At 37.8% G+C, this 22,648-nt stretch overlaps 1 protein-coding gene across 3 annotated transcripts in view; it reads left to right on the forward strand.

Moving 5' to 3' along the window:
* CC2D2A (coiled-coil and C2 domain containing 2A) overlaps positions 1-21,067 on the forward strand; it is a 52,274-nt gene extending 31,207 nt beyond the window's left edge. For 2 of the 3 annotated variants that reach the window (XM_071447306.1, XM_071447308.1), the window contains 17 exons: positions 1,041-1,133; positions 2,910-3,001; positions 4,764-4,931; positions 6,348-6,453; positions 7,830-7,939; positions 8,059-8,155; positions 9,385-9,483; positions 12,046-12,222; positions 13,018-13,038; positions 14,085-14,288; positions 14,768-14,857; positions 15,644-15,757; positions 17,161-17,295; positions 17,783-17,905; positions 18,496-18,554; positions 19,013-19,190; positions 20,185-21,067. In XM_071447306.1, coding sequence (XP_071303407.1) covers positions 1,041-1,133; positions 2,910-3,001; positions 4,764-4,931; positions 6,348-6,453; positions 7,830-7,939; positions 8,059-8,155; positions 9,385-9,483; positions 12,046-12,222; positions 13,018-13,038; positions 14,085-14,288; positions 14,768-14,857; positions 15,644-15,757; positions 17,161-17,295; positions 17,783-17,905; positions 18,496-18,554; positions 19,013-19,190; positions 20,185-20,373 — 2,055 coding nt within the window. In that variant the 3' untranslated portion in view covers positions 20,374-21,067. The remainder of the gene's footprint in view (positions 1-1,040; positions 1,134-2,909; positions 3,002-4,763; positions 4,932-6,347; positions 6,454-7,829; positions 7,940-8,058; positions 8,156-9,384; positions 9,484-12,045; positions 12,223-13,017; positions 13,039-14,084; positions 14,289-14,767; positions 14,858-15,643; positions 15,758-17,160; positions 17,296-17,782; positions 17,906-18,495; positions 18,555-19,012; positions 19,191-20,184) is intronic. The other variant, XM_071447307.1, reaches the window with a different exon arrangement.
* The last annotated feature ends 1,581 nt before the right edge of the window (positions 21,068-22,648 follow it).

Consider the following 22,648-nt stretch of genomic DNA (forward strand, 5'->3'; position numbering starts at 1 on the left):
TTTCTTGACCCTCAATACAGAATTTTCCCTTTTTATAATTGAGGCTTCAGTTGTCAAAGTTTTAAGTCATGAAGAGCCCTCTGAACTATGGTTCAGTCACTCATATTACCCACTCTTCCTATAATCAAGTATCCTTAGCTAAATTGCTATCAGTGCATTGAGTTTCCTCATCCAGGTCACTTGTGAAGAAACTGAATATAATCAATCCCAGGGGCCCTTCCCTTTGCTTTTTAGAGGACACTAATCAGATGTTGAGCTGTTTGTCCTTCCTGTTAGAGCTCAGACCTGAAGCTTAATTTTACTGAGTACTTTTAGCTGTGGTTCTGAAGCCAGTGTGATTCTCAGATCCTGGCAGAGCCTCTTGACTTGTAAGCTCTGGCTTTTGCTTGAAGGCTGAGTGTTAGCTCTAGCCTTTTCTTAATTTATGAGACACTTTCCTAAACTTGTGAATAGAAGTTGCATCTCTCAGTAGAGCTTTCACTGTAGTCCATCTATCTCTCACAGCCCTGAGAGATATCCCATCAACATACTTCTCCCTAAGAACCAAGTGCAGTTTTACTCACCAAGTGAGTTTTACACCCTCTGAAAAGTAATTACTAATTATTTGGAAAGGTATTTACTAGTATTAAAACACAGTTCAGATTTTTGACCATTTTCCAAGAAGACTGCATCATTTCTGCTTGTGAAGGACTCTTCCTGTTAAAGCTGCAATAAGTGAAGCCACTTCCAGTTCAAATGGAATTTCAGTCTATAACAGCAGGTCAAAGTTCAGCTTTCAAAGAAGAGGGGAAATTGTCAAGTTATTCATTGTAATTTAAACCACATGAATCTTGTAACTGAATGGTAGTCTTGTCTCTATTCATGAATGTTTAGCATATATTGTCTACACTAGCATTAAAAATAACTTTACAAACTTCTCACATCTGCTGGAGTTTACTGTGGTCTGTACATTATTATTAATGAAATACTTAGCATTTTTTCTTATATGTGATAGAGTACTGAATATATATTGAAGCACAAACTGTAATAAATATCTTTAGGACTATGAGAAGAGAGTGCAAGAGAGGGATGTGATTGACAGCAAAAACTACCTAGATGCACACAGAGCAGTTGTTGCCAACTATCTGCAGAAGGTAAGATGCTAAATATGTGCTTCACCATATTCCTGTAGGCTGTATGTTGCTTTATTTCCTTGGATACTAAAACCTGGTTCATCTCTAAATGTGACCTACAGACATCTTTAAAATTCCACGTTAGGCCTGAAACTGGTGTAATTGAACCAATGGAGGTCTGTGTTATTTAATGCTATTGAGAATGATGCAATTTACAAAATGGCAGGCCATTCTGGATATTTCTGTCAGTTCTGTAAATTCTTCTTTGCTCTAGTTCCCCAGAGTTTTGTACTGTTGAGTCACAGGAACTCAGTGATTTCCTCCTTCCTGTTTTCCTTGTTGTAGGCTGTGATGCTAAGAACTTAATTAGCTCCATGAAAGTGGCCCTAATCACTTCTAATAATCATTTAATGTAATCCACAGTGTCTTGTTCTGCAGCCTAAGGCAGAGGGCGTATCTTCTGTCACATTTACCTTCATTGTGGTATTACAGTAACATATTCCCCTTATATTGATTTAATTAATTTTTCTAGTTTTCATTATATTAAGATGACATTTTCTTTAATCCTTAGGGAAAAAGAAGGTAAACACAAGAAAAGTTTACAATTTTAGACTGGCAAAAAAGCAAGTGTGAAACATGGCTACCAGTTTCTTACCAGTTGTGTAAATATCAAAAAGTGCATCAAATCCTAGCCTGCCAGCAAAACATGAAATATGATGATAAGGTTGAATGAAAGTAGGACAAAATAAATTATTGGTTAGGAAGAATGCTTCATGAAAGAAGCATAGAGAAAAAAGTGTTTGAATCTTCCAGGCAAGTGCCAAAGTCCAGATTCAATGTGAGTATAAAAATTATTTTTGACAAAGCTGTCATGTCTGTGTCAGCCCCATATGTTTTGCATGGCATTGAACATATGGGTTTTGCAGCACACTGAATAGTAATGGAGTAGTACAGAACAGCATTCATTATTGTACCTTTGTTTGTCTCAGATTAAATACAAGTAGCCTTTTTTAAAACAGTACTTGGATACTTTACACTTCTGTAAATTGTCAGATGGGCTAGAAAAATTGATTTCTTGTATCAGAACTGAAATTCAGTTCACTCTGAAATGTGATCTTTATATGTGTATCACTTCTGATGTTGTACTAGCACAGAGTATAAAGCCACGACTAGCATTAGTGCTAAGAAAAAAGGACAAAGGCAATATCCTTTCAGACTGCTTCCACATAGTTGTTAGGAGATGAGGGAAGACTTTTATCTCTGTGCTTCACTCTATGACCTCAGCAAAGATACGTAAGGAACTAAGAAATTTAAACATTTATTTGAAATCACAGGATTTTAATACAGGCTTCACCAGTTCTATAGCCCAAAGTATTTCTTTTGATCCACATAAGTGGTGCCATAAAGATTTCTCTACAGCCTTTTTTGCAACTTCATTTAGATGTGGAAAATAGATGTCTGTTGGTGTCATTTGTTTTTGTAATTGTTTCTGATGGTGAGCTGTAAGCAGATAAAGACATTATTTTTGATTGTATGTTTTCATGTATTCTTCTATCAATCTAGCCAGTCTGTTTCTAGAGAAGCATTTTATTGGTAAAATGAGCTGCTCCTACGTTCTAAAGAAATAGCTGGAGGAAAGAAATTTTTCTTTCAACTCTGACCCTCATAAAATTTGGAAAAAATGAAGAATATGTATGTGGATGTTTTAATTATGGATGTTAACAATTAGAATGCAAATATTGGCAGTGGGTTTGGATTAGAAATGCACTTCTGTCCCTTCTCCCTCCCTGTTCACAGGTTCGAGAATCAGTAATCAAGCGATTCCTCATAGCAAAGCACCATTTCATTCTCTCTGACCTTGTCAATGAAGAGGAGATTCCAGGCCTGGGGTAAGAGAGCTATCTTTATTTGTTCCAAATAAAAAAATTAAGGTAAAACCACCTGCTCTTTTTATTTTTATTTTACAAAGTCTGTTGATGTGGCTAACTGATGTGACTTTGTGTTTAGTATAATAGATTAACTTGCAATCACTGTGTATACCTCTGCCAGTACAGTTAATTGATAAACAGCTCTGTGTACACCTCTGCCAGTACAGTGTATTGTTAAACAAAGTGTAGTAAAAACTTTTTTAAGAAAAAGTTTGGTTTTGACAGAAATAAAGTGACAGCGTGTAAATAAGATATAACAGGATATGATGCATTTCTGATGAGCTGAGCATAGTCCAGCTGGTGCCAGATTGAATATTTCCAATTTTCAGGCAAGTATCAGAGTTAGTAACTCTATTACTGACTGGTTCTGTAGGTGATACTTCCTTAGAGTCAGTGCCTATGCCCTGTAAATAATGTGCAGTAGATTTTTAACTGTAGTTTTCTTTGTTTTACTTCACATACATTTCTAATGCTGAATGTTGTCATATGCTGTTTATGTTCAAAAAATATACTGAGTTTGGAAATTACTGCTTTTCTCTTCTAAGATAATTGTTTCTTTTATTACTTGAGCACTTTCTTTAGATTTTTGTTTCAAATCACATACCTATCAATTTTAACATATATCAGCCATCCCAGCATAGATGGCTCTTAGTGTTGTTCACTTAAAATCTGTGTAAGTAAACAAGTTGCAAAACTTACTTTTTCTTTCATGTAGAAGTTGCTTCTGTTCACTCTAAACACAGCACCCTTATACAGTCTAAGTGTTTTTCAACCAGCTGTATAAATCTAAACAGTCCCATCTGCTGGAGACACAGAGACTTGCTCTCTTACAAAAGACTTCAAGTATGGTATTAGGTGATGCTTTCACATCACAGTAGAGAAACATCTGAACAAGACTACAATTAGGTTTTTGTTGAGAATCAAATGCTTCGTTTATGTTTTCCCATCATGCATCCTATTCATATTGTATTCTATTTGCAAAGATTTATGGTTACTGAATTTAAAATACACCGTGGCTTGTTTAATATTCACTTAGTGAGATATTTCAGTATCTTGTGATTTTGTGTTATTTTAGCAGTAATTACTGTGGGGGATATATTTAAGGAAGAAATGCCATTAGCCATCAGTTTTTAAATGTGTTTTTGAATGTCTGCAGTAGATAGCAATGATGTAAACATTACATACATCTGCATAAATGAAACACACATTTTCAATTTATTGTTTTCCTGTTTTTTTTTTCCTTTGCTTCTGCTTTGCCTTGGGTTATAAGTTCTGAGGGTCCAGGGTATGTTGTGGTGTATTGATTCTGCTTCCTCCCTGTAGCCTGTTATTCAGTGTACATAGCTGTGTAGACAGATGCTTTGTCTCTTCTGTACAGTGCTTATCATCATCTGCTAGATCCCTTGTTTATAGCACTGTAGTTTAGATCTGTCTTGAAGTTGTGTAATTGTCTTTTTTGCACCTAGCATAGTTTTGGGATGAAACCCCAAACAATGAAACTTTTTTGCACATTAAAGTTGTAATTCCTGAAATATAAGACAGAACCGGATTAGTGCAGCACTAACAATTGCAACATTTTGACAATTCAGAGAGTTTTGTTTGGCACTAGCAGGAGCAAATATTTCCTTTTTGTGTTAGTGCATAATTTTCATGTGTGTCATGGTAACACTGGAATGTTGGATTCTATGCAAAGCTGACTAAATACCTGGTTTATGATTATTAGCATTTTGGGACTTGGCCTCTTTAAACTGGCAGAGCCAAAACGACCATTAAGGCCCAGAAGAAAAGAAAGGAAGAAGGTCACAGCACAGAATTTATCAGATGGAGACATAAAACTGTTAGTGAACATCATCAGAGCCTATGATATTCCAGTGAGAAAACCAGTGATGAGGTATGTCTAAAAGCTTGTTTCCAGTACAGATTCATTTTCTGGCTTCTTCTGTTTTGAGGACAGATGAAGCAACAGATGTTACAATTCAGCCATGTGTGTTGTTTTGATTCTCATGATAAAAACACAAATATATACATTTCTCTTTTTACAAATGATGATAAAGGACTGATATTTTGTAAGTTTGTAGATTAATAAAATAATTTTTAGTAGCTGTGAAATTCAAGACACGTTTTACCAGAAACTGTCAGAAAGATCAGTTACAGCTTTGACAGCATTATAACTCTGGTAATGCCAGATGAATTATCCCTTAAGGAAGCCTCTTGATAATTCTCAGGGAAATTTTAATTCATAATATCTTAATTAAATACCAAAACCAAATATTAAAAACCCAGTTCTTCACTGTGGGATACTATTTGTCTCCTGAGTGCAGCATGTTGATCTGCTCCTTGATGAACCATTTAAGTTAATAGACTGAGCCTAATGTGGCTCTAATTCTAAAGGTGACCTTTACACTCAGGCACATTAACACAATGCCTGCACTGCATGGTGGTGTGTCATGTAGAGACACTGAACAGTCTGCTTCAGCTCCAGAAGCAATGTATTAATGTAGTGTTCACTCTCTCTCTCTCCCCCACACAAAATTAATACACCTTGCATTTAACCCAGAGGTATTTCCAAGCTGGCCAGTTACAGAATTCAACATTGTCAGCTGTTCTTTCTCTTGCTGTATTAGAGGTTCTGCTGCAATCTGTAAATAGATACAGAGAAAAGCAATTCATTGACAGGAAAAAGAAGATGGAAAATTCATTACCAGAATTACAGAAATAATTAAAACCCCATCCAGTCTTTTTGCATTATATGATATCTTATTTTGAGCTGTTTATATGTGAATAGTTACTCCTTTATGGTCTTTAATGTGGTCTTACCACAAAAAAAATTATGTGGAAGTGCTGTAAAAATAAATGTTTAACATATATTGTCTTTTACTTCACTCATGGGTTGACAAATCTGTAATATTCATATGAATTATTTTTTGCCTTGCCTGAATGCCATGAGATCTACACTGCTCATGAATTCTGCAGGAATTCAAGTACTTGAACTTAAAAGCTTGTAGCTCAAAGAGATTGTGTGGGGTAGGCAACAAAAAAGTCTGCAGTTAATAAACCCTTCAGAAAAGAGAGCCTCCAGGCACAAAGTACTCTTGCAGTGAGGCTTGTAGGAAGTATACACTCAATACCCCTTTCTGGCATTTTATTTGTGTTATTTGATCTAATAAATATCTTCCCAAGGTGAAAATTGTAACAAAACCATCAGTATTTCCAGAATTCTGTATGGCTAATAGACAATGTGAGGGATTCACATTTTGTAATAAATTCTCTGTCTTCCCTGGTGGTTGTTGTCTGTTTTCTCTTGTAGCAAACTTCAGCAGCCATCGAAATCTTCAAGGTCCTTCAACGAGATGTTTGCAGCCTCTCCATCAGCTCAGAGCCCACCCAACAGCCCAGACTGGGTATTCAACCAGGTATGGTACAAAAGTGACATCTTCTGGGAAGCTGTGAGCATTTTGCACAGACAGTAGCATTCACCCTCAGAAAGATACTTTATTGGCAAGGTTTCCTTGCCCACTCCTTGATCTCCAAAAGGAGAGTAAAGCTGCAGAAGGTTCAGAGAAGAATATACAGAATGGCTCCTGCCCAGTGAAAAATGGTGGGACTTTGAGCCAGAGCACCCATAACTGCAAGCTGAGGAGGAGGAATATGGTAGAAAGGCACAAAATCATGAATCATAGACACTGGATAAGGATTGACTGTTTCCTGCACTGGAAGTACAAATGTGAGTGATGGGCAAATGAAGCTGGTAGGAGTTAGGTTCAAAAGAAAGTTGTGATTTTGCATTCAGCAGTTGGCCAGTGGCCAGAGAAGTTGCTTGCATGTATTGTGGATGAAAGAGGTTGGTTTGTGCTGAAGTGGGTATTGGACAAGTATGTGAAGAGTGATCCATTGGGAGTTACTTAATAGAAAAATCATTACAGACTTAGGAAAGTCTTTCATCTGAAAATGTTTGAAGTCTGGAAGAGTAATAGGAGAAAATACCATCTATGCCTGCTCAGTTCTTACTTTTTTGTGTGTGTTGGCTGCTGGCTGTTTTCACAGGCTGCACTTTGGGTCCAGTACACTCCTAGTCTAAACCAGCACAGCCATTCTTATGGCTGACACTGAAATTTCAATTTCTTGCTATTTAAAACTAAATTCAGCATCCTTCTGAATGAAGATGAAAGACCTTCAGGGTTTTTACTGGTTTTCTTGTGATTTTCTTACAAAATTACAGCTTTTTGAAATGTAGAAAAGCATCTGCCATATGCATTTGAATGTTAAATAAGGCATTTTTAATCACATTTAGGGGGTTGTTTTGTCTAGATGAAGTTGCTTATCTGTCATAGGACCCAGTTTCAGGGACAACTGGGATTGTAGCTGTAGGCTTCTTGGATTACAGATAAGAGGATACAAGTGCACTTCTTTCCCCTGGTGTGTGGATCACATGTTCTGTTTCAGTTACTTTCCTTGATTAGATAGCGTGTACCTTTTCCACTCTCAGGAGAAAATGTGGTTTTTCCAGTGTATATAAATACATCAAGTATTTTGAATACACATACATTTTTGGAAATGCTAGTGTATAAAATATTCTTAAAAGAATATGAATTCTTGAATTTATGAATTCTTCATAAATGCTTAGAAAGCCATGAAGTGCAATATTTATGGTGTATTAAAGTTATATCTGGGCAGAACCAGCCTGCTTGCCACAACATATGTTTTTCTTAATGCTTGAAATGTGTAATTTAATGTGCTCTGGTGAATTTCCACAGAGGTCTGTTTCTTTTGTTTTGATATCTATTTATAGGTTTTGGTCCGTCCTTTTGTAGAAGTTTCTTTTCAGCGAACAGTCTGCAGGACAACAACAGCAGAAGGCCCAAGCCCCTGCTGGAATGAGGAACTTGAGCTTCCATTTAGGTATGGCAAAATGAAACCAAATTATTTCTGCACAATAATAGTTTAATTTGAGCATGCAAATTTATCCTCATTTTCCTGTATTGTTCAAATCACTTTTTTGATTTATTTAACCTCTTCAGAGCTCCTAATGGTGACTACAGCACCCACAGTTTGCAGTCAGTAAAAGATGAAGTCTTCATTAATGTTTTTGATGAAGTACTTCATGATGCTGTAGAGGTGAGTTCAAAATTGAAGGACATTGTACACTAGAGAACATAGTGAGCTTTTTGAAGTTGTCAGAACAAGACTTTTCCATGTAATAATTTCCCCCATCCTGTGCCTCTCTTTTCTCTATTTTGTCATTCCTTATGATTTTATCTAGTCAATACTGCAAGGTTATCAGAGGGAGCAATCTTTACAGTTTACATTTGTACAGATTCAGCTTGTGCCACACAAAATGCTGCTAGAGTTGAACACATCACATGTGTGTAATGTTTTGCTGATACTTAATGAAGTTGAAGATCCTAAAATTGAGAGGCATCAACAACAGAATCTGACTTCTGTTCTTAACCTTAATCAAAGCTTTTTACTTCATTCCAGATGAGTGATCCCAGTTCTTGTATTTTTTGCTAACTATCTTGTTATGCTTTGTCTCGTCTTGTTTTACAAGCTCTTTGGTGAAATAATAAAAAAAAGCCCAAACCATCTACTGGTTGTTTGCATTAATTTTTTTGAATGAGACAAGAATTGCAAGTACTAGTAACAAGAAATTTTTGTAAGCTCTCAGTGTTGGCATAAGTCCTTCCCCTGTTGAATCCAGTGAAAGCTTTCCTAGTCAATTCAGCAGACACAAAAATAGCAGCACTCAACATTCTTGAAAACATAGCCCAGAAATAAATAATGCACACACTTCACTGGGAACAGAATTCTGTCCTCAAAACTGAAATGATACTTGATGAAGCAGAAGGAAGAAAGCTACACACTTGAAACTTGGATGTCATGGCAGAGGTTTTTTTAAAAATAATTCTAGGCTGATCATGAAAAATTTGGAAATCTGATAGGCAGTGCACATGAAAACAGTTTTTCCATTTCACAGGGTTTACTTAAATTTTCCTATAATTTTAACTTCAAAAAGCTTTTCAAACCAGAGCTTTCATTTGCTTTCATTACTGAGAAGAGTGTTGTGGACTCCTTGTCAAAGCTTTAAGTTCTCCATTACAGGTTATACAGGACTTAAACCCCAAAGTGCAAGCACACTGTATCATGGACTGCAATGTTCTTCTATGTTTTCAGCATCTGGTGTGCTTGAAAGTTGTGCAGAATAATTACTGCTGCACAAGTAATGGAGCTGATACTTACAGAAAATTCATACAGAATTTTTTATTAATGCCTTGATTCAGTTGTTGATTGAATTAAAGGAAATGAAGCTGTCTTACAAAGTGTTGTGTTGGGCAACTTTTTAATAGGATGATCATGAGAGAGGAAGTGGAATCCACACTCGTATTGAGAGACACTGGCTGGGATGTGTTAAGATTCCATTTACTACCATATATTTTCAAGCAAGGGTGAGTGATTTTATTTGCAGTAAAATACAGAACTGAGAATGGAAAAGGGCTGGAAATGGAATGTCAGATTTAATTATATTCTTTGTAATTGTTAGTTTATTTTTATGGAATTGTTTGAAGATGTCTTTGAAACCACTGGGATTTTTTTGACAGATTTGGTATTTCCCAGTAAGTTCAAGGTTTTGAAGGGAGAAGAGATAAAATATTCTCAATAGTGACAATGCAGCCTTCAGTAGCAACATTAAAAGCACAGATTTTTTTAGGTGATTTTCTCAGTGGCTTTTGAGGGCTGTGGTGTTGCACAGCCTGGATAGATGAACTAGGAATAGAATCACCCAGATACGAGAGGAAATTTGAACTTTTTTTTCACACTTTCCATGAATCACAAGATTTTGATCTTTGCCTCTCCTAATCCCTTCTTTCTTCCATTTCTAGAACTTTTCAAGAGAAGCTTTCTTCAAGAAATAGCCACAGTTAGTCATGGGAGTAATAGTAAAATATGCTCTTCTTCAGAGGAAATATTTTTTTTGTCCAGCTACTCATCCTGGACTAAGTTTAAGGAAACTGCTTCTTTCCATTGATAGTCCTATTATATTGTAACACAGCTGTAGGACTTCTTCTGCATGGCAGTTGCTTTTTGGTGTAGATCAAGTTATCTGATCACAAAAGTCAGAATCTTCATGAAGTAAGAAACTGAGAAATCAGTTGCATTCCTAATGACACATTCATTTGCTATTCTCTGGCCCTATGGGGCATTTTTCAGAACCTTAAGGACTTCAAGGCATACTCTGAGCCTCCCAGATCCTTTAGGTGGAGGGAAAGTCTGTAGGAGTCTCATTAGATTTGAGTGCAGTGCTTGATGATCAAAGTTGTTTTCCTGGGCTGTCTGCAAAGCATAACAGAATGTGATTGTCATGGGATTCAGGAAAGCATGAAAGCACTTTTCATTGCTGAGAAATCTTGGACAGCATATGTCTAACCAGGCTTAGTCCACTTGTTTCTGCTAGATCATTAATAATATGTGCTCTTAAACTTGGGAGGTTAATCAGTTAATTTTTCTCTTTGAGAGCTGTGGTGCCCTGTACCATGAAGCTTTCACTGATTTTAAAGAAGATGTAAGTAGTAAGAAGATGTGACCTTCTTTTCATGAGTCTTTGGCCATCCTGTGCAGAAAATGTCACATAATGTGATCACCATTGCTGTAGGTCAGCAAACAGGAAACAACATGACTCAGTGCTCATTTTTAGGGAATTGTTCTATGTTGAATGAATGAAATCCACCTGAGAAGTGTGTCTGCTCACAGAGAGACGTAATGGGCAGACTTGACATTTTAACAGACTGCTTACCAGTGCAGCCACCATGCATAATCCATCTTTAGGGATTTCCCATACTGTGAACCTCTGTTCCTCAGCTTCTTGGTCTTTCTGCTGTAGAACCAGAGTAGCTCCAGAATTCCTGTCAGATACACTGCTGAGTGTCTTTGAGGAGGTGTTGGAGTTTGTGATTGCCTAAGCAGAGTGTGAGTGCTTGTATAGATCTTCCCAGCAGTAGATATTCTTTGCATTTGAGTAGGATTTCGTGTGGAATTTGAAAAAGCCTGATCAGCACAGTGGTTATATCAAGGTGCATCTAGCAACTAAATTTCACTAGCAAATGAAGCATTTCATCATCCTGTTCTAATACACTGGAGCAGAAATTTTGAGTGATATCTTTAGTTTTCTCCTCATCAAAACTTAATTTTGTTCTTAAATGTTTGATGAGCCATGCCAGTGAGTCATCTGTTCATTTCCCTCATCCACTGAAGGTACCCTTTCTGGTGGCAGTCACCTCAATTGTCTCCAGATCAGGAGTTTACTGCTTTTGCTTTTCTTTTAAAGCTGGCTACTTCCACTATTGAAACCTGCCCAAGCAAGTGAGCCTGCCATCTCTTGTCTCAGCCAGCCCTTCAGAAAGACCTTATTCTCTGTTTGTGCTAGCAGGGGGAGCTGCCAGGGCTGGTGGGTCTGGCAGAGCACTTCCATAGAGAAGCTGGATAAAAGGGCCCAATTCCAGTTCCACCCAAGAAGCATCAGTAGGTTGTGCATGCAAGAGGGTCCATCTGAATGCTGACCATCCTTCCCACAGCACTCATAGGCAAAGGCCTGTTGGTCTGCTGCTGCCTTGAGAAGCATAGTCATGCAACCTGCATTTTGCCATTTTTTATTTTTTCCAGATAAGCAGAGCCATGTAGAGTTTGGTGTTTGAAGGAAAAGTACTGAAAGGCCAGCACTCTTTCTTTCTCTGTGAACTAGTGTATATGATTTCCATTTCATTAAATGTTAGCATTCATAATATGCAAGAGAGGTTGAAATCGAGTTGTGATTAATATATTTAACAATGAGATACCTCATGTTTTCAATACCACAGTTAATCAATATAAATGTCATATTCTCTCATTTTGTTGTTTTGTAACTTTAATAACCAAAAGAAGAAAATATGCAGACTCAAGTAGAAAATTTATGTGAGAGGGAACTTTTGCTTTTTTTGCTTTTAATGAGAAGTATTTCTCTGTATCTGTTGTAGATTGATGGTACATTTAAGGTCAATATTCCTCCAGTCCTCCTTGGCTACAGCAAAGAAAAGAGCGTGGGCATGGAGAGAGGTTTTGATTCTGTGAGAAATCTGAGTGAGGGCTCATATATAACTCTGTTCATTACCATTGAACCACAGCTCATCCCTGGAGAGTCTGTCAGAGAGAAGGTAACTAATCACTAATTCATCATTCTCTTGCTCTTTGTTTCCAGTGGTGCAGTTCTTGAGATGCATATTAATAGCTCTCCTTAGTGTACCAAAGGACATGAACAAGTACAGAAGGACATTCATACAAATTTGGAGTGTTTTATTTCAAATTTTTTATCTGTTCAGTTTAATTAGATGCACCATTAAGTGAGGTGTGCATTTAATACATGAGAAATAACTTTGCCCAGGTATCTAATTTTAGTCCTCAGGGAAAGTAAATTGGCATTCCTATCTGTGAGCATGTAGTCTTTCCATGTACTTGTGTAAACAATAAAGCGTTGTGTGAGTATTTGTGGACAAAAGGATTTAGTGGACAAAAAGGTGGTGGCAGGTGCAAAGAGTATTTTCTTGCTTCTGTGTTTATACTGTTCAAATGAGCATTTATTATTTATGGCTTCATGCATGCCTCGAGCTTTTGAAGATAATAATTCCTAAGCAGCAGCTGCTGTTTTTTTCAGTTTCATTAGTAAACCAGAAGTGCCTTAGACTAACAACAATAGTCATTACAATTCTTTGCTGCAACTCTCCAGCTGCAACACATACACCTATTATAGAAAGAGTTTGGCATATTATGGGGAAAAAAAACCAAAATAATTTGTCATACTTTCTTCCTCTTCCTAACCTGCACTTAATTTGAAATGCTTGTGTAGTGCTTTAGGATGCTAAGCATAATTTTAGTTTAATTTTATGATACCTTTTTTGTTTCTTTACTTATTTTTCCTCTTTTTCCTGCTGTCCTTCCTGAACCTCTATTAGATGAATGAAATGCTTAAGAAGGTACAACATTAATAAATCAGTTGAGATAGTCCTGTTGTTCCCAGTTTAAGACTTAGCTCGGGTTTGTGCCATTCAGCAACCTCTTTGCAGTTTGTGTTACTTGATTGTGACATAGTAATTGTTTATTTGCCAGTAATATTTGCAGTAAATTGCTACATTTACAACATGCCAGAGGCTCTACTTTTCTGCTCTTAATTATGGTTGAGAAGAATCACCACTGTGTGCCTTCTCTTCTAGCCCAAGCTGTTCCAGCTCAGATTAGTTTAAGAAGATTAACAAATGACAAAAGTGGCTCATTTTAAACAAAAATACTATGAAGGATGAACTTTAATTCTCACCACCACTAGAAGTATATAAGGAATTCTAAATAGATAATTTTGACCAATCTTAATACCTTTAAAAGATGACATCTTTGGTAGCATCATGAAATAATTGTCATTGTTATATAATTGATATGTGCTTTTGAGTCCTACATTTTCTTCTGAAAAATCACATTTAAAATGTGGAAATTTTAAACACTTCTGAATTCTAAGGATTCATCTAAAAATCACTTGAACTTTCTCTGCAAATATTTTGGCATTGAGCAGTGTCGTTGCAGTATTCTTTATATAAAAATCCCTGAGATTTTATGCTTAATGTCAATTGTGGTTTTAATGGAGTGCTGTGGGAATAGCTCATAGGATTAGTACCTAACTATAATTTTATTTTTTACTTAATATGTGGTGTTACATCCTCATGCTCCCAGTGTTACTTGGCCATAACTTTCACTACATTCTTCAGTGCTTCAATAAAGCCAGCTTATATGTATAGATCATTATGGGCATTCATAAGTAAGTGCAAATTACCTGATTTTCCATTGCCTTGACCTTCCTTTTATGTCTGTAAGCAAAACTTTGTACTACAAAGCAAGTTCAAAGTGCTATTAGAAAAGAATTTAACAATCTTTTAATTGTCCTCCAAATGGTGAATATGGCCAAATATAGTAAAGACTTAAGTCCAAACTGTAAATAAAACTGATTTAGTATAAATTCTACTGTCTTTTGAAGTTTGATACCCAAGAAGATGAGAAACTGCTCCAGGCAGCAGAAAAATATGAAGCTGAATGTACTTCAAAGTTTCCAAGCCGCCAGTGCCTAACAACTGTAATTGACCTTGATGGAAAAACAGTTTTTATTACCAGATACATCAAACCTCTGAATCCACCACAGGAGCTTCTTGATGCTGTCCCAAATAGATCTCAAACAGCAGCAGTAAGTACTTAGAAAAGATGGTGAAGTCTCTGGGATACAGATTACAAGATGTTTGATACAGATGTCAGGATGCATGTGCACATGCAGATGCACATAAGCTTTTGTGTCTCTGCTGTACAGCTGCACCTTTTGCAGAGGAAAAACTACAGATACAAAATACAAGTAGTAATGACTATGTGTAATACACAGTAAGTCCAACTATAATGATACTGTAAAATAATGTTTGTTTTTTCTGGGGAAAAAAAAAAGTGTATTAATGAGTATTGTCCTTTAAAAGACAAAGAATTATGTCAAACCTCAATGGCAGTAAATCATATCAGTCTTTGATACAAATTCTAAGATGAGCTAGCTGCTACTGTGCTGAGGTTACTCAGTGTTTTGTCATTGAGTGGAAGCAGCAATATTCTTCACATCTGGTATGATAACATTAGAGCATTTTGAATTAAAGGGGTGACCTGCTCTGCTTTGTTTTCTTGCAGGAACTGGTGGCTCGATATGTTGCTTTGATTCCTTTTTTGCCAGATAGTGTGTCATTTGCTGGAATTTGTGATTTATGGAGTACATCAGATGTAAGCAATGCATTAAAAAGAAGTTCTTCATCCTCTTGAATGTGAAAGAACATCCTAGTGGATGTGGTTTTGGAGGGAGGTTGTACTAGATTAGCTCTTGAGGTCCCTTCAAACCTAAATTATTCTGTGATTCTGTTATTGTGAGGAATAATTTTATTTAAGCCATTTATTTTAAAGGATAAGGACCAAAGCTTGAAAGAAGTTGCTTATTCTGATCTGAGCCAAAAGTTTTATCTTTAATAGGTTGCAGTAAGCTAAGAATATATTTGGGCTTCAAAGCATCTCTTTTTTTTCTCAGTTATAAACCAGTCCATAATGTCACACACATGCACAAGTGAAAGGATGCTTACTAATGGAGACATTGCAACTAGACTTAAAATGGATCATTGTCATTCCAAGGAACTACAGGAAAGACATTGCATGTAGTGTAAGCAATAATGAGATATTTAGTATTCTATCACACAAATCCTGTAATTTAGAGAATAACAGCAGACATTGTTTATCATAGATGAAGTTTTTATCATCTCAGAACTTTTCTGAAAAAGGGTCTTTCTAAAAAAGACAAACACCCTGGTTGTTGTGATAGGATCTCAGACCTCATGTATTCTCACACCATTCACTCTTCATCCTGTGTGTTGAAGCAGTGACCAGTAAACAGTAAAGATCAGTTGCAAAGATCTGAGAGGACTCCTTGCTTCAGATGTGTTAAGAAACATTATCAAATATTCTAAGTTGATAACTGCCTAGAAAAACCTTCTTTCTTTTTTTTTTTAATATCTCAATTAGCAATTTCTTTATCTTCTGGCGGGAGATGAGGAAGAACACGCCGTGCTCTTGTGTAATTATTTTCTTGGAATGGGGAAAAAAGCCTGGCTCATCATTGGAAATGCCATTCCTGAGGTAAGAGGATTCTTTCATTTGGCCTAAGTATTAACTTCTATTTTGTGAAGTCTTTGGCCCCCAACAATGGATAATTTTTTCTTGATGGGATGTTTTTCCAGGATATTATCTAAAGATTGGTGCTGGGCACCGATTCTTTTCAGAGAAGTAAATAAAAAAATTGAAAGTACATCTTAGTATATATCTGGAGTTTTTTTCCTTGACCTCAGTTTCCATGCTTAAACTGGTAGTAGTTGTCATCACAATACAGTACCAAGCATCTGTAACCCTTGATTTGTCTTTAGCTTGTATAAATGGTGCATCTGATGGAGACAGTCCCTTGACAGCATCTCAGTCATGGATACACAGAGTCTGAGTTTGTGTGGGATTTGGTACAGTTCAGAGGTGATAGGTGAGGGCTAGGGGCATGCCAGGGATTCTTAGTGGTCACACACATCTGCTGATTCTCTCTCAGGCTGATGGCAGAGCTGCAGCAATAGCAAAGATGATTGGCTCAGGCTGGACAAAGACCTGTCCCTCTGCCCACTGTAATGCAGACAGGTGAGGTGTCTGCTCTGCCTTGGGCTGCCGGGGGCCACTGTGGCAGCAGAACTGAAACACTGAGCTTGTTTTGCTGCTTGGGAGATGCCTTTGTTCTCAGAGAAGCACTCAGATTTCCAACTAACCAATACTGCTCTTTCCAAAAAGGTGGTAACTGTTTATATTGCAAATTTCTACATACATATGAAAGGTTTGGTAAAAATTTCTGTCTAAGCTGGTTTCTTAAGCACATTCTGAGATACTGCAGTGACAGGAATAGGTACTCAGATACATTCCTTCCCCTCAAAATCTGATGGAAATGCTAGTCAATAATAAAACATTTTGTAAGGAGGGAATTTATTCCATGTATTTCAAGATACCTGGGAAATATAATGGATGACAAGAACATAGAAGAGCAGCTTAGGGATTCCTGATAGAGGATATAAAGAGAGCTGGGAAATTCCTTACATGCCTGAGAGGGAGGCTGATGGCTGACACAGAGTGTGCTGCCTGGATGGGAGTCCTTCAGCTCAGAGGTTGCCCATGGATGAGGGCTGGGGCAGTAGCCAAGCAGGATGTGTTGATACTGAAGTGGCATCTGGTAAACATTCCTGTATGTGGAATTTCACATCTGTTTGTTCCTGAGACAAGAGCTTTCAGATTCTATATGTAAAAAGTGGCTTGGAGCTCTGCATGTCTGACATTTCTCTCCCACATTATTATATAAGTGTTGAACTGTAATGAACCTGTCAATTCTTCCAAGCAGTTTGCCCTAAAGAGCATTATCAACCTCAATAGTAAAAAATCAGCATTACTAGGAATACAAAGCCTACTTGTAGCCAGTTTTCAAACATCTTTCTCATACTTTGTTTTCTTCTTCCTAGGGACCAACTGCATATGTATTAACTTTGGAACAAAGTCAGTATGTAATTTGGAACCCCAGTACTGGATGTTTTTATGGGCAGTATGATACTTTCTGCCCCTTACAAAATGTGTACTGTCTGATCAGCTGTGATAATGTAAGTGTGCCCAGTCTTGTCACATTTCTATATATGAAAGAATTATTTAAAGGTTGTTAGAACAAGAATCCTACAGTGCCTGCATGCTCCAGACCAGGCACAGAGGCCAATATTAATGTCTGTAAAGAAAGGGAGTGCAAGACAAGGGTTCCACTTGCTGACAAAATGTGCACAGAAGCTGTGACTTGTGTGTCTGCAGTCTCTGCTTGTACTCTGCAAGGTACACTTAAAAAAGCAGTACTGTTGGGTGCAGCAGCTACCAGGCATCACAGCCACAGCAGCACTGAGGTGGGCTCTTGGAGGAATTTAATCAGAATTCAGAAAGAATTGTGCAGCAGTCCAGAGGGGTGGAAATGCAGCTCAGAACAGCAGAAAAAATTGCTACAGGAGGTCAACATTATATAGTATTTTACTGCTATGTAAGTGGAATGTGTTCCACAGGTGTTGATTATATGCTAAAAGCTAAACCAAATTTGCTTTCTTGCAGATTTGGTTTAATATGCAAGAATATGATTCCCCAGGAAGGATGTATTTTGATATCAGCAAACCAAAACTTTGGAAACCTTTTTTTTCAAGAAGTTTGCCATTCCCTGGTCTCCGCAGCATTCAGGTATTGATGGATCTGTTGCCAGCTCCAAAAGAGGGACTGAGACATCACAGACTTGGTATAAAGAAGCACATATTAAGTTCTTTGGACTTCTTTGGTTAAGTACATCTGTGTAATAGCACTGGTTTTTAAAAAGATTTCCTAGTTACTCCTTAAAAAAATGAAAGCAGGAATACTGAAAAAAGTTGACTTTGTACAGATTTAATGTTTTTGCCCTCTATCTAAGATCTCAGGGCAACAGTGAAGTAAATGGAATAAATCTTAAATATATCTAAAGTAGTAGTTCAGTATTATAAAGTCAACTTTTGTCTCATGGCTAAGGCATTTTTTCAAGCTGTATGAACATCACTAGTAAAAAGCGAGAAATTTCTGTATAGTTATGAAAGGTGTAAGCAGTTGAAATTTACTGGGGAAAAAAAACCCCAGAATTACACACAAATCTCTAGTTAAATTTTTATCATGTCTCTGTTAAAGAATAGTTTCTTTTTGCATAATTGTAAATTTCTCTGAGCGTTATCAAGGCAGAAACTCCTGGACTGTTAGATGTTTTAGAAGAGATTGCACGTTTTAATATTTATTTTTTTTATCACTAGCCTGAAGAACTAACTTATGAGCATTCAGATAAGGCTGCTGCACTGGAACTGCAGAGCAGGTAATGCTACCTCCAGACCAAGTGCCATCAGTGCTAATACCAGAACATTCCTAGGTATTCATGCCTAGCTCCTAAAAATCTGCTTTCAGTGCCAGGAGAATTGCCTAAAAAATCAGAAGCTATTGTTTCAGGGCTTTTTAAAATTCTCTTCTTCAATAGAGATTGCCAGGTAGAAAGAACTGATCAGTCATTGCTCTACCATTTCACAAAGAACAAAATGCTGTGGGGGGATGAGAGGAGAAGGTGTAAACTAAAAGGGGTTGTAATTCCATGGCTTACCATGCAGACACTGACAGTGCAGTCATTACTACACAGCTGGGTTGGCTTTTCTGCACTTGTAGTGAGCAGTAAGTTTAACTGAGGTCATGTGTGGTTCTCAGAATCTGTACTGTCTGCCAAGGGAGATCAGTTCAAATGTCCAATACTAGAACTGTAATAATCAGTCTGTCTTACTGCAGGATTGAAAAAATATTAAAGGATAAGATTATGGAATGGAGACCAACACGCCCAACACGTTGGAACAGATACTGCACCTCCACCCTGCGCAACTTTTTGCCGCTGCTGGAACAAAATCAAGGCAAAGATGTAGAAGATGACCACCAGGCAGAGCTGCAGAAACAGCTGGGAGATTACAGGGTACACTGTGAACATAAATGCCTTGTGCATAGAAGCAAGAAATCCCTAGTATTGCCACTCTGTGGTATAGAAGAGTGTCCTAGGCTCGTTATTTCTTCTACTGCCAAAATTCACAAAATGAGATTTTATTCCAAAGAGATCATCATTTCATAGAGGGAAGGAGTGATGATCTGGTTTATTTCATTTGTAATGTTGAAGATAAAACAACAATGCACCCAATTAACTTTATATTCTTATGTTCAGCAGAAACATGTGTTGCTGCACAACAGCAACTACAGCCAGTACATCAACACCAGTGCAGCCTTCCAGCACCAGCTGCTCTGGGGCTGATTGGTGCAGCTGCTCGCAGGGTCAGAAGGAACCTGCTGCTGCTGCTGCTGAGTAGTGCTATACACAGTGTATTTTCAGGTGCAGGAGCCCACACAACATGCTTTTCTGCAGTTTTCTAGTCTTTGCTTCACTCTCTAAAGACAGAAGAAAATTGATGTGTTCACTGCAGCCACAGGTGTGCCTGTGCATTATTCCTCCAGGCTGTTGGAAGGGCCTTCTGCTTTCCACATGGAACACCCGTGACAGTTGGCAGCTCTGGCCAGCTTCAAAATGAGTTGAGGCTTCAGTTCCTGTTGAGCAGGAGACATTTGCACTCAAATCCCAAGCCAGGAGAACAGAGTGATTTAAAGCCAGCCACAAGGCTAAAAAGCAATGAAGCTCTACTATACATGTTCATTAATATAACTTCATTCTAGTGGATTCTAAAGAACTTCACTTTGAAGTTAAACCAAATTAGAGAGGAAAAATGGCAGAAGCTTGCCTGGAGTATGTGAAAAAGGGAGGTGTTACCAAATTACAAACATAGATTCTTCTATGCATCCCCTCAGACTGGCAATAGACAAGAGAATTTGATTTATTCAGCATGTAAATTTTTTAGCTATGAATTTATTCAGATGCCTTTGTTCTTTTCTTCTTACATGTTTTCTTTTCTTTCTTTTTCCAGGTATCTGGCTTTCCTATTCATATGCCATATTCTGAAGTGAGACCTCTAATAGAAGCTGTACACAGCACAAGAGTTCACACCATTGATGTTGCCAATGTTGAATTTGCTCTGGCTGTGTATATTCATGCTTATCCCCAACATGTTCTCTCTATATGGATTTATGTTGCTTCACTTGTGCGAAATAGGTAGTATAGACCAGTCTGAATACTGCAAGAAATTTGCTTATAAAGGTGTAAATATGATTTCTCTCACTGCTGAACTATTCCAAGTATTTTAAAAATCAAATGACAACATGATTTTTAGTAGCTTTATTTGACCTAAAACCACTAATTACTGCTAAGGAAGAGACTGACAGCATAAATTTCCAGTACTAATAGGTGATTTTTATATAGTCTTTTATAGCTCCCTGTGGAACCTCACACTCTTTAAGCATTACACATCTCCACATAAGTGAGAGTGCAGAGTAAAATGTTTCCTTGGTATCCCTGTAGCTAGTCAGATGATGTTCCTCTTCAAAAGACACTTGTAAGTAAAAAATTTCCTGTATCTCAGTTCCTGAATTTTTAGCTATGAATAAATTTCATATACCTAAGAGCCATTAGTGAAGAGACCATACTTCAATTTTTGAGAGGCTGCTTCATATCCTGCTCTGTATTTTTTATCTGTATAATGCCAGCACCATTTAAAGGTAGAAGGCATTTTCTTAAGAAGTTAAAGCTGAAGGATTAATAAATATTTTTACTAAACCTTAAGCAGAAGCTCATTCCTTTTATATAAGAATTTGATTAAATTACTTAGGAGTATGAAATCCTTGTCTGCAAGTTAGCAAACTTGCAAGTAGAAGATTATCAAAAGGTTAGTTAATAAAAACCAAATTCTCTTACTAGTTTGTAAGTAGTTGTGCTGTTAATACTGATATACATATCCTTTTCCTGCTGTTGTCTTGCTAATCAGACTCTTCAAGTAAAAATGACAGTGGGCTAAGCTTAGGAAGAGAGTTCAGCAGGACCCTGAACTTGCCTTTGTTGAATTCCAGATGGTTCCTTTCTGCCCATCTCTCCAACCTGCCCAGGGCCTTCTGAAGGGCTGTGGAGCACTCAGGGGAACCAGCCCAAAGCTCCTCCCAGCTTTGTGTTGTCAGTGAACCTGCCGAGGAGGCATCTAGACCTTCATTCTAGTCACTGATGAGTAAGTTAGCCCAGTATTGAACCTTGGGGGACACCACCAGTGACAGGCCTCCAACTAGATCCTGTACCACTGATTACAAACCTCTGGGATCTGCTGTTCAGCCAGGTCCCAATTCAGCTCAGTGTCCACTCCTCCAGTCCAGTTCCTGACCCTATGAGGAGGCTGTGGGAGACAGCATTGAAAGTCTTGCTGAAGTCAGAGTTCACAGTCCACTGCTCTCCCTTCAGCCAGCCAGGGAGTTGTTTCATCATAGAGAGAAAGTGGGTTGGTGAAACAGTGAATCCATGCTGACTATTGCTGATCACCTTCCAGTCATCCATGAGAAGAGATGGCCCTCAGAATGAGACACTCCATTATCTTTCCTGGACAGTAGTTCCTTGGGTCCTCCTTCTTGTCCTTTTTGAAGACCAGGGTGACATTTGCTTTCTTGCAGTCCTCAGCCACCTCTCCTGATCTCCATGACCTTTCAAAGATGATCATGAGTGGTGTCACTTCAGTGTCTGCCAGCTCTCTCAGCAGTCATGGACCAGCTCAGAGTCTGCTGGCACCCTTCTGCAGGCCCCTCTAGAAAGTACACTGTCATCACAAGATGCTGTGCTGAACACTGATGGCATCTCCCAGCTTTATTCCACAGTGTATCTGCAGCTCATTCTGTCCACAGCTGTGCTTACACTCACTAGTGTTTTTCTTACCTTACTCTTCAGTTTAGTGTGACCAAGATGGAAACTTGCAGTTTCCTCCAGTAACCTCCAGTTCTGCCTGCACACCGACTTCCCAGACACTTTTCCCTGGAATCTTGAAAGCTTCTATGTCACCATGACTGGTGTTCTAAATAAATACTACTCAAAAGAATTTATCCAATTAGGAAAACAGGTAAAAATTACTAGCTTGTATTTTCAGTCCTAAAAATTAGGCAGGATAGGAGAAAGAAAACAACCTGTTTGCCTTCTACAAAAGCAGACACCTGCCCCTCCTCTGCTGTAGAAAAAAAAACAGTCTGCAACTGTGTCAACTATGAGCAGGTGACCATTGAAGTTTACAACTTGCCATGGGCTACAGTACTCATCCCTCACACCAGCACAGGACACACTCATCTATTACTCATCTCTTCCCAGCACACATTTCACTAATCACAGCAGAATTTCTGCTCCCTGACAGTCTCTACTGTCCAGAGAGGAATCTTTTTAACTGTTGAAGCAAGGGGGAAAATGCATTGCTGTCTTTCACAGAGTTCAGATTAATGAAAATTTACTTCCTTGGAAGCTGTTTCAAAAAT

Source organism: Agelaius tricolor, unplaced genomic scaffold, assembly GCF_023055355.1.
Source record: "Agelaius tricolor isolate 1412-34295 unplaced genomic scaffold, bAgeTri1.0.p SCAF_24, whole genome shotgun sequence".
Classification (NCBI taxonomy): Eukaryota; Metazoa; Chordata; class Aves; order Passeriformes; family Icteridae; genus Agelaius; species Agelaius tricolor.